A 13162-nucleotide genomic window follows, 5' to 3' on the forward strand; every position below is an offset into this window, starting at 1 on the left:
CTTCTATTAGGTGTACATGGCAACAAATTGGCTATGTTGAGAGTGCTATCGTGTAGTGTATCATCCTCACACTGGAGTACAGTCATTGGTAGCAATGCTGACGTTTATTGGCTAAGATTTTCATTTGCAGCTGATAGCCATTTCCTTGATCGGCCAAACATTGTATTCATTTTTGGAATGTAAAGAGGAAAGCCAAGTTGTGAGAGACGTAGTCCCCAAACATACCAAGGCTGTCCCAGACTCGATCTGTCTACACCGACACAGCTGCCACTTACTTAGCTTCCAAACACTTAATTATTTTCAATAGGATTTTATTTTTACACAAATTTACTACAGATATTATGACTTGCTCCCAACCAATCCAATCTACCCATTTTGAGCCAGGCCACTCATAATTTGGATGTGTTAAGTTAAATTCCCTTGTCCTAAATTGAATTCTCTAGCCCCACCTAAAGTGAAACATTTTTGATAAACGATACAATTAGTTTTATTACTAATGGTATGAACATTTCAGGAAAGTACAAGTTATTGAATGTTGTAAGAAAATGTGTAATGTCCTACAAGGAAGGCCGTCTGGAAGAATGCGAGCCACTGTTGTTTGTGCACTCATGTAATTCCTGAATTGATGAATTTTGTGGCTATTACATAATATGGTCATGTTTCTCTCTCTGCTGAAATTTATTCCATTTTTTCAAAGCAGGCTGACTTAAATATCAAATAAACATTAATTTGCACATAAATTGGAATAGTTCTAAAAAACAGAATTTATATGGAATGTATACATACGTATTTATTTCCTCTTTCTAGTATTCAGATATTCCCAAATCTTCACACAACTTAAACTTTGCAGTGTGATTCCATTTTCATTTTACATGCAAACATTTTAATGCAATGTCTTGAACTGTAAGACATATCTGAAAATGTTGATGGGGTTCTAAACAAAAACAGTCATGATTGACATAAAACAGGAAGGCAATACTGGTTCCCAGAGAATTTTTTAACAGACTAACATGACTTTTTATCACAAACACTTTATTTTCTCCTCTAGATTAAATAAAAAACTCATTACTCGCTGAAAAATGTTCCCATTAGCCTCTTCTAAAAACAATCAGGCGTGAAGGGATCCTTTGTTTTTAAAATGCCAAATTTAATACTTGTTGGATCTTATAGCAAGAGGCTCTCTTGAAATCTATTTCTGTAAAGATGGAACAGAATGGCTTCGGATGTACATGGTGCTGTAGAAATGGCCCTTTGACGAGCAGCTGACTTTCTAATGCTGTAAGTAGGAAGCCAGACCAACTCCTTGAATTAACCTTAAAAATTAACAATTTTCAGCAAGTGCACAGAACTGTTTTTCATTTCAGTTTACACTTTCAAACAGCGATATATGGCATATTAGCCTAAGAGAGTGTGTTTAGTTTGGGTGGTTGTCATCAGTAATGTCTAGTTAAACACTTACGTTATACTGAATTTCTACTGACATTTCTAGTGTTAGAATGTCTGCTGGGCCTATACGCATACTCAGAGAAAACATTAACGTGCCAAAATGCAATTCTGTAGATGATAAAAACATCTCGGTTCCTTCTTGTCAAGTACGATAATCCCACTGTACAAGATATACAAAATTAATTTTCTGTAATGAACTACAAATATTATGTTTGGGATGCTTCAGTCCTGTTTTATGAGTTTTGGATTTTCAAAGAAGTACAGCTAAAGGTTAAAACAGATCCCACGGCTGATAGCTTTACCTACTGCAGTACTTAATATGATATAGCGATCCTTTAAATACTTTTATTATGATATGTTATATTTACTTGAATACTAGGATACCAACATTTCATAATTCACAGAAACTACAAAGTTATCAAAAGTATCGACCAAGTGCTGATTGCCTTGGCAAGTAACTTGTGTAATAAATGACTTTTTAATTCCTTTTTACATCTTTATACAGTGCTCTTGAACTTCAGAGGAGAAAAAATTCAAGGATTCAATTTCAGAATGATGACATATCAAATTTACCAAAGTACACCCTCCCTATACTATGGAAACTTCTCCTTCCGAAAAAGTGTATTTGAAAAATGTTACGAAACCATTAAAGATAGGCAGGTGATCAACAGTTAATACTAGAAAAGAAAACAAATCCTGTTATCCACAGTCGTTTATCTTACTGGGAGAGAGGCTTACATATACACTACTATACAGCTATTAAGGACGCCTATAAACTAACATTTGCCAATCTGAAATTCTCAGTTTCAGACTGAGGGCTTTTAATTGGCTATTGGTTAGTTTTTGCTAATATGATTGGATGCATCTGACATGCGTTAACGGATGTAAGGGTTGCAGGTGGAACTATGTAATGGGTGCTTAATCTAACCTCTGTTGAAGAGTGGGCCTTAATCTACTGCAAGAGCTAAAGGGAAGGAATGGTTATACACTGGAGAGCAGAGCAAAGGGAGATTAATCTTGATGGAAATCTGCATATATAAATCAATCCTTCACATGTAAATACCGACTTTGAAATCATTACCCTATGACATATACCATTATCTGGCAAAATTAATGAGCGATATCGGTAATAGAAAGTAGTAGTTGGCAACAGCTCTGTACTATCTGAATGGTAGGTCACAAGTTAGACCAAATAATGGAAAGTATGCAATATTCTAACTAGTTTATATAGCTTAATGATCAAGTCTTTTGTTCTTTTAAAATCTAGACAGTGAAGTTAGTATGGTTATCAAATGATTCAGCACATAAATAACCTGTAGACCACTTCCTGGTCAGATCAGATAATGGTCAGCTTTCCCCATTATCAGATATGACCATATATCAAAAATGGTCCAGACAGCTTTCAGTGGGTATCCTGGTATCTCAAGCCTATCTCATCTCCCCATGAATCTCACCCCTCACCATGGTGTTTTCAGCAAATTTGTCTGAGGACCTTTCAGGAATCTAAGGATTGTTGATCACCATGGAGTCCAGATCAGGGTACCAATTATGACATTTCTCAAATATCTAATCAAGGATTTATTTTTTCTTCTTGCAAATCTTTTTTATTTTACAGAATTGAAATAATTGAAATAATTCTGTAAAAAAAAAATTCAATTGAAATTCCAGGGCAAAACTAGCCTGCTGTACCCTGACACCTACCACAGCACTCCATGTACTTTAACCACTCTTCAAAAGTTGAACAATATAAATATTTGATGAAATGTGTATCCTAGATGGGAGCCATGATTCTGAGTTCCCATGGCAAGTTTGGGCAATTTTGCCTGGTTTTTATGACCATTACTGATGCCCCGGTCACACATGTTTAAGAGTAATATCATCTGCTTTTTGTTTGGGGGCTGGTTAAGACAGTTTTGATAATGCACAATTTGAGCAGAACTACACTTTTCTAGGTAGTAGGTTGTGAATTGCCAAGAGGAGTATACCTAGACTCCAAGCCTGGGGAGATGGCATCATGTCTTCACATCAAGTAATGGGCCAGAGAGATGGAGATTGCTCCAAAGACCACTTCACTGCAGATGTTGGCTATCCAAACCAATTCAACCAATCACTGCTGAGATAGACTAACAGATTTTGTGGTGCCACTGAGAGTTGTCCTTTTTGTATGTAGGTGTAAGCCTACTCAGCATCCCATCACCTTTGCGCATATCATTAAAAGCTTGTTTCTAAAACCTCGTTTTGACGTACACTAAGTATCTATGTCTTTATGTAGCTGTTGTCTTTGTTTTACAATCCCACTTGACATATTTTGCATTAAAGCATACAAAATCAAGACAGTTACAAGGTACTCAAATTAAATATTCCCAAAAACTCAACGTTTCCACATTTTACTTCAAACTACAAAACAAGCATTCAAGTGTTTCTTGTATAACTTAGGGATATGTTTTCTAGTACATCAACATCCGGATTCCTCTATAATATTACTAACAAGTTTTGGTCTTCACAAGTGTAATAGACTTTTAAGTTTTAATACAATTTTTTTATTTAATTTCTTTTCTTCTTAATTTTACATTGTTAATGACAAACTAAACAACAATACTGATGACAATAAGTAGCACAGTGGACTGAATTAAACCTCAGTCATTCATCACAATTAAGGGACAATGTGATGTAAAATTAACATTCTAGTACTAATTAAAGCCATTAATGAGTTAACAGTTCACGTCTACAGGAATCAAACCTGTACCTCTATCATTTCTTCTTTGAAAATCTGTTTTATATATGATACCTGTACCCAATGACAACACCAAGGATGGTGCGTGACGCCGGACAAAGTGATCCCTAAGTGTCTGCCATGCTTCAAAGGCAACACAATAACTGAACGTTAAACATCAATACCATCAACCTACACTTGTACTCCCAATATCCTACATAGGCCGTGTACTTGACAAAATACGCCTCCACACGACAACAAGTGCTTTAGTAGACAAAACCTACCAACATTCTGTACTCACCTGAAATTGTTGTGGTACCACAGGTAGGTTGGTTCTGGATTTCCTGAGACAATACATTTTAAGGACAGTTCCGAGCCCAGTCTCACTTCCGTAGGCTTCGGTTTCCGTAGCTCAACTTCTGCTGTTTTTCCCAGCCCTGGAAAATATCAGTATGTACAATATAAAATCATGAGAATCCATTCATATATTGGGACAGAATTTAAACGGAATAGTCTTGACTGCAGAACAATGGGGAATTATCTTTTCTTTGTCGTGTATTAGAAAGATTACATAATGGACAAACTATGATAAAGGGAAGCCGATCTCTCAAAGGAATCAAGCACTCTACCAAACAGATGTGACGGATGCTGAGAGAGGCATGATGAAATTTACTGAAATGACCAATAAAATTTCTACATTAAATGAAAACAGGAATACTAACGCGTCTAAGATAAAAACAACACTTCGGAAGAAACACTTTTAATCTGTAATGGTTCATAGCCACTCAAGAAAATAATTCAAATATTTGTTCGCTTGAAAGTGTAGAAATGGAGATCTCCGTGTTGTCATGTAGTTACAGATACGAAATACTGTTATTCATTATTACTTATTTTGATATTAAAGTAGAACATTATGTGAAGAGTATTGATGATCTGACAATATCTATGGATCTGAGATAACAACTATAATCTATGATATCCAGTTACAATGCTTTCCTCTCCTTCCTGTAGGAACCCTCTGGCCCCATGTATAATGGCTGCGCCTCTTGAGCACACCTTACAAGTAAACATCTGCAGGTTGATACCATGATCATTGCATCTCCAGCAAAGTGCACACCAACACACATTAAGATTTGCTGATGGGTGAAATATATAAAGATATCTATCAAGAGAAATGGAAAAGAAAACCATCTTTACACGATAAAGCAGGCTGTGAGTCAGTCAACATGAGCCTTGTACAGAGCCATTCCCTATCATGAGGTGGTAATATCGCATTCAAACCATAAACCAATTAACTGTGACAAAAAGTTAGCCACACACTGTCAGTTTAGTGTCCCTTACAATCTCTCAAGGCAAAAAATATATCATATTTGTATTCACGCATTATTAAACATCTAACTTTCCAGTATAAATCTTTCATCCTGCGACCCCAAAAAAAGGAAATTGGTAATTATTTACTATGTTCTTACACTTGGAATAGTTTCTACTGTGTGTATCGTATAGGCAGTAACGTTTACAGCTGTTCTAATGACTATTGCAGAGTGTATGTGAAATGACATGATCAAACAGAGACAGCGTGTGTCTGGGGTCAGTAGGGGTTGTCTAAAAGAACCAACTATGTGTCCAAAGTCTGAATGATGGCAACTTGCTCCCCTATCACAATATCTTGGGTGGTGATAATCGTTTGAAAACACTTGCGATTTTGATAAACCAGGCTGATCATGGGAACTCATTAAAACCTAGTCCAGAAACACTTAGATGTGATAGCCCTAAAATATGATATTAACAGACCACATCTCCCGTCTAAGTGGATAATCACATCTGAGAACCATCCCTTCTTAAAAACACATTGACACACGCTCATCAGTTTGGTATAGAACCAATTTTATATACTCTCTACCTCCAAGGAGATTCTATTTTTATTTTTTTTATCTTGTGGTTATCTCCCTTGTAAATATCATACAAAAGTGATGGCTTTATCATTGTCATTTTGTGTGAAATGTGAAAAGAATCACAAATGCACTTCAACATGTAGCTTTATTTCAGTGATAGGAACATACTCTGAGATCTGCTTACTACCTAACAGAGAGACAAACAGGCTCTCCATGTTTTCTATCTGTGCTGCTCACCTGTTGACTGATGAAAACCTGACCTTTGTTTGATAGACTGAAGGTCAAACTGGACTCACCACTTCCCATCTACCCCCCTCCCCGCCCCCCCCCCTATATCTCCCCTACATCCTCCCTACCCTCTACCCTCTCCCCTACACTCTCCATAACCTCTATTTCCTCAACCATCTAACCCTCTCCCCTACACCCTCCCTACCCTCTACCATCTACCCCTCCCCCACACCCTCCCTACCCTCTACCATCTAACCCCCTCCCTGCCCTCTACCATCTAACCCCCTCCCCCTACACCCTCCCTACCCTCTACCATCTAACCCCCTCCTCTACACCCTCCCTACCCTCTACCATCTAACCCCCTCCCCTACACCCTCCCTACCCTCTACCATCTAACCCCGTTCCCTACACCCTCCCTACCCTCTACCATCTAACCCCCTCCACCTTTCCTACACTCTCCATACCCACAATTCATCCCTGCTTCCTTATTACCACAAATGCCTGTTCCCAAAGTCAATATTCTGACAGGAGCAATGACAGACACACTTTCCAAAACAAAGAGGAACCCACACTACTATTGGACATGTCATTGTAACCATGACAACATTTTAACCAAACAAAGAAAAGGATCAAATTCTTTCAAGAGAAAAAAACGTCATAAAAACTTTCATTGTTAATTAATGGAATTTGTACTTGTTTGAACCCAATATCAGACAAACAACAGTTTAAATTCAATGTAATGGTAGAAATGATCAGTGATGAATTTCCTTGGCAATAATGAGTATTAATATCCTGGATAGACGGTCTGTTTACTCTACTACACTTCCGTCAGGTTTAATGTACTAAAGATGATACCACACAAATAGAGATGTGTATTTGAGACGAGATAAAAGATGCTTTGTGCATCTCCTACAATGACCTAAACTCATAAACTGAAATACACAAGATTATTCTCGTCAGGACCAACACAAAGAAACAATACAAAACAGTCAGTATAATAAACGCCCATCTATAGGTCGGACTGGGTGGATCTCTCCGATCCTACCAATAATCACTATAACGTTTCTGTATAGAAGCCAGCTAGGATTATCAAGTTTTATGGCAGTAAAAGTGGGGTGAATTCACCCCTAGTTAGGCACCGGCCAACCATGAAACAGTTGTCACAGGAACCCAACAATTTTGTACCAGATAGCATCCAATCTCAAGATAGACAGCAACATTGTAGTAAATCTAACCCTAATTTTGACTCCATTTGACCTATGCCATTTGACCTTAAGATACTGGTATGACCTCTGGTTCTTTGTCATGTTCAACCGTCCATAGCAATGTGGAAATCTCATTTGAAGTTTCACATAGCTCTAGACACCATGACATGAAATTAACTCCAAAAGGTTTGTTTATTTCATTTTCTGAAAACAAACATCTTTACCTATTGTTGACAGTCAAAGAATATTGCAGTGTGATGAATATTTCTTCAAATTAATCTGCTGAAATTCAATAAACTACACCAAAATACGTAATTTATCAACCTGAAACTGATCTAATAAAACCCCAGATAACAAGTAAAGTGTTGAGAGCAGTAACTAATTAAAGTCAATATGTCACTAAAGGTGAGGACGGAGTAATTGAATTAACCAATAAAAATTAAGATAACAAAAGAAATTTGATGTAGTGGAGTTTTGTATACTAGGAGAGAAACTTTTCACCTTGGCTCAACTCCAATCTCAGGGAAATTCTTTTAACCTTCAAGTCTGTACACGGTATTAGACCATTTTAAAATGGCACTTGGAAGTGAAACTGGGTGATTCAACAGTAGGAGTCTGATGGAGTTACTTACTGTGGTAGAACATGTTCAGTTAGACTTTTGTTTGTTGTAGTTTACCTAATGATTATAGATAGAATTACTCTATATCCCATTCTGTGGTATAAACTTATGCCATTAATGATTAGCCAGTGATGAATCTAGGCTTTTAACCAAAAATTAATGGGGATATAGAGATGTCACCTAACTCACAAAATATGCATCAATATCAACATAAACATATAAAACACTGGTATGTCGATATATGTGTTCTATTTATAACATGCGGCATGACACAGTTAAACGTACATACCAAGTAAGATTATTGAGAAACGTCGTAATCATGACTTCCAAATATCTAATTAACTTGACAACATTACAAAAAACCCATGACATTTAATAACGTTGTGTAAACTGATCCATAGTAACTAATAACGAGCCTACAATTCCAGAGTTGGAGATTAATCTGCCTTGAAATAGAGGATTGATACTAGTTTAATTTATCATTTGCCCATTTCTCTCATCGTTATTTCTGAAAATATTAATTAAAAATCTTCATTCACAAATAAACAGCTTCCAATGAATGCCTGAATCCACAGGAGATTGTGTTTTGCTAAGTACAAATCTTTTTTTACTAATCAAACAAACATCATAAAGAGGAAATAAAGATGTTAATGAAGCCAGTTTATATCACCCTTGGGATGTACATCTAGTCCTTATACAGAGGGCCTCAAAATGTTTGTTTCCATCAAAAGAGGCTGGATTATTGACAGCTGGATTAGTGGTGGTTCAGTAATTGGACAAATGAATTAGTGGTGGTTCAGTAGTGGGACAGCTGAATCAGTGGTGGTTCAGTAGTGGGACAGCTGGATTAGTGATGACAGCTGGATTAGTGGTGGTTCAGTAGTGGGACAGCCGGATTAGTGATGACAGCTGGATTAGTGGTGGTTCAGTAGTGGGACAGCCGGATTAGTGATGACAGCTGGATTAGTGGTGGTTCAGTAGTGGGACAGCCGGATTAGTGGTGGTTCAGTAGTGGGACAGCCGGATTAGTGGTGGTTCAGTAGTGGGACAGCCGGATTAGTGGTGGTTCAGTATTGGGACAGCCGTATTAGTGGTGGTTCAGTAGTGGGACAGCTGAATTAGTGGTGGTTCAGTAGTGGGACAGCCGGATTAGTGGTGGTTTAGTAGTGGGACAGCTGAATTAGTGGTGGTTCAGTAGTGGGACAGCCGGATTAGTGGTGGTTTAGTAGTGGGACAGCAGAATTAGTGGTGGTTCAGTAGTGGGACAGCTGGATTAGTGGTGGTTCAGTAGTGGGACAGCCGGATTAGTGGTGGTTCAGTAGTGGGACAGCTGGATTAGTGGTGGTTCAGTAGTGGGACAGCCGGATTAGTGGTGGTTCAGGAGTGGGACAGCCAGATTAGTGGTGGTTCAGTAGTGGGACAGCCGGATCAGTGGTGGTTCAGTAGTGGGACAGCCGGATTAGTGGTGGTTCAGTAGTGGGACAGCCGGATCAGTGGTGGTTCAGTAGTGGGACAACCACATTACTGGAAGTGGTGACTGGATAGAGGGCAGACTGATTTCGAGGTGGCTTTAGATAGTGGTTTAACATGTTGACATGATACATGTAGTTGGACAACTAGATTAGTACATGGTGACTAGTTAGTGTTACAACTGTATGTTTTACCACTAACTAGTTACCATGGGTTACATGGTATGTTTTAATTGAAATTTGTTGTTTGGCACAGGAGGTGTGAATGCTACAGAATCCAGATTAAGTTTATAGTCACTTTGTTAGGGCAATGTGATGGATGACCTCATGCCACCTCTACAGCTACTTTGTAGGGTCAACTGATCATGACCTCAGACCAATTATCTCCCCTAGTCTACCACTCTCCAATGTGATTTATTACAGCAGGTTGGCTACACACACATGCCCTGTACTGGGTGGTTACCTACACAGCTCCCTGCCATGACAATGGCTGACCTCAACATAACACCAGGCCACTCAATGATTTGTTTAGGTGCTATGTAACCTGTTTTTTTATCCAGTAACTTTTATTTGTGTCAAATCAATTGTTATTTACCTTGTAAAAGACACTCAATTTTGCCCTGTAAAATCATTACAGGTGACAGGTCGAACAGTGATCAAATCATTGGGGTTAAACATTAAAATATCAATGGTAATTCAAATAGTTGTAACTTAATTCTGAAGACAGGGCTTGTGAAACAAAATATGCATTTCAGAAGTTATGAATATTAGCACAAAAAACCTAAAACAAATATCTGTTTTCCCTTCTAACAACACGTTCGAATGATCTATTTTAGTATTTTAGGTTATCATTTGATCTTTTGTTGTTATCTTTACAAACAACAAAATTATAATCCTGAACATCATTGGACTTCAAAGTTATTTCTTTCTTTTTTTTTGCTTTCTTTTAAATTTCTCTAAAGTGTAAAAAAAAAAAAAAAAAAAGTGATATTGATTTTGATCGCTAATGATTCCATATATAAGGCCTTACCCAGACCTTTGTCCAGAGCAGCAGATGACCATTCCTAATGCTGCTAGACCTTTGTCCAGCAGCAGATGACTGTTGAGATGGATCAGTGACCAATGGGTATTTGGTGCCAAGTTCATGGTTAATATGCTGTGATGTTTAGATGTCCCTGAAGATTATACTCCACATAACTACTATCCCAATACCTTTCTGTGTTGTGGCGTCTTGTGAGTGGTTGGAGTGTGAACTAGAGACAATAATCAGTGGTGTTTTGTTTCTTGGATAATTATAACAACTAATAATGTCACCTAACATTCCGTCACCACAAAAACCACAAAACGTGTGACCCCCTATAAGGACTCCTATCTTTATCCATGTCAGTTGTTCCCAGTAATTGGCCGATCCAGGATCCACGTGTGTGGGGGATCCGAGTCCCTAATCCTCTTTCCACCATAATTAGTGTGTCTTCACAACAGATGAGTGTGGGATGTGATTCCTAATAACCTTTTATCTCATCTGCAGCTTTCAATTTGCACATTGTAACAAATTGTTGATACTGGTGGACCGAGGGAATGTAATTGGAATTTGCACTTTCGGTGACCCCCTTTGGGATGCAGAACTTCCTTCCTGCCCTTCCAGTTCATTTATCTTAGGTCTAGAAATGGTGGATCAGTTGTCATGGTGACGCCATGCAAACACAGGCACATGCATTTACTGGAGGAAGGCAATCGTCATCCTGATGACAGGGAGGGTGTCACAGCGAGGTGAGAGAGGAAGAGGCTGGCATCATTAGCCACTACAGCTGCTGGACAGGCTATCACCATGGTGCAGCAGATCTGGTCAGTCTTATGGCCAATGTCCAGAACTTTTTTATTATGGCCATATTACTCCCTTGACAGCCATAGAAATGTAACCAATCCACTTGATTGAGCTGCTCTTCTGACCACCCCAACATTTCTTCTATTTATGCTGCAGTGTTAAAGTGATTCTGTCCATCCAAATTAGCATGGCCCATTACTTTTTATATCCATCAATATCTCCAGCATTACATCTCAAAATCTGTACATGTGAAGCATGTTACCAGCCATATACATACATTGACCACATGCCAGAGAGCCTGCAATCTCATCAGCTTATACAGTTACAAAGAATTACTTCTACTGTTTAAGAAAAAAACAGAAATACCAAACACTTGTGTAAAAATGAAGCAAACTGAGAAAATATCAGAGGTCCGTCAATTGACAAGGATGCTGTTTCACTGATTGAGTAACTAATTATTTCAATGACTTGTCATTTTGAACATGTGAACTAATAAATAGCTATATGTAGATACTTTAACTTCTTTCAGATAGAAATTACCTGGTAATCTTATAACTCAAGTATCCATGCATACGGTTACACTGATATTATTGTAACAGTCTTATTTTTTTTAAGGTGTCTGTTTCCATGAATCACTCATGATCAGATGTTTTACAATCTTATTTCCCACATAACAAACATGTCAGTCAATATTAAGGGCTGACAGGTTCAAAATGACAAATCAATAATTCTAACATTTTGTACTTGACCAAAAAAATTACAGGTAAAATGTTCTGGTAATCTCTTCTCCACCAGGTGTCACCTGTTAATTGACTGTTGTGACCAGGTGTTGGGAGGTTCCTGTCATTAAGGAACCTACAAGCTTTGGACCTATTGATTCGAGTGGTGTTTTGGTCCCCCCAGTCACATACCCTGGAATGTTAATCAGCATGGTATGTCTAGGCTGGTGTCTCATACTCTCAACTTTATACCCTCTTACTACAATATCACAATATTGCTCTTTGCAGACAAACTTTGGAAAGCCCAAGACAAACATGACGTCAATATTCCTGCTGAGAATCGTGAGCTTTAACATGAACTTACTGGTAATATAAATTATCAGAACAACAATGAGGATTTCCACAAATATGTCATATAGAACTAATAGCAATGAAATAATCAAAACAATGAATAATTTGAGTAAATAATTGAACAAATTAAAAGAGTTAAATTGTTCAAATAACAATGTGGGCTAACTTATGTATCAATGCTTCCAGTAGGCATTGTACCTACAACCTCTTGCCCCTGTGCTAGCCAGATGCTCTGCCAGATGAGTGAAAGAGAAAGTGTCCCACACAAAATCTAGCCTCCCTGGCCAAGCCTGCCTATAGCCAAGTCAAGTCTTCCGCACCAAGTCAAGTCTCCCCAGCCAAGTCAAGCCTCCCCAGCCAAGTCAAGCCTTATCAGCCAAGTCAAGTCTCCCGCACCAAGTCAAGTCTCCCCAGCCAAGTCAAGCCTCCCCAGCCAAGCCTGCCTATAGCCAAGTCAAGTCTTCCGCACCAAGTCAAGTCTCCCCAGCCAAGTCAAGCCTCCCCAGCCAAGTCAAGCCTCCCCAGCCAAGTCAAGCCTCCCCAGCCAAGTCAAGCCTTCTCAGCCAAGTCGGAAGGAAACACCTACCAGGGTGATACTTTTCCAGTTAGATGAATATAACATGTCAAAACGTATCACTGCGTTTTTCCAGTTTTAATATTTGGTGATTGGTTTTGAAACATGTAAAGAATAGCA

The 13162-nt window shown here is 38.4% G+C and overlaps 1 protein-coding gene across 1 annotated transcript in view; it reads right to left on the reverse strand.

Annotated features, from left to right (window-relative positions):
- LOC117322900 (inactive tyrosine-protein kinase 7-like) overlaps positions 1-13162 on the reverse strand; it is a 152205-nt gene that overhangs the window by 56131 nt on the left and 82912 nt on the right. The window contains exon 3 of the mRNA XM_033877845.1: positions 4461-4596. Coding sequence (XP_033733736.1) covers positions 4461-4596 — 136 coding nt within the window. The remainder of the gene's footprint in view (positions 1-4460; positions 4597-13162) is intronic.

The sequence above is a fragment of the Pecten maximus genome, chromosome 3 (assembly GCF_902652985.1).
Source record: "Pecten maximus chromosome 3, xPecMax1.1, whole genome shotgun sequence".
Classification (NCBI taxonomy): Eukaryota; Metazoa; Mollusca; class Bivalvia; order Pectinida; family Pectinidae; genus Pecten; species Pecten maximus.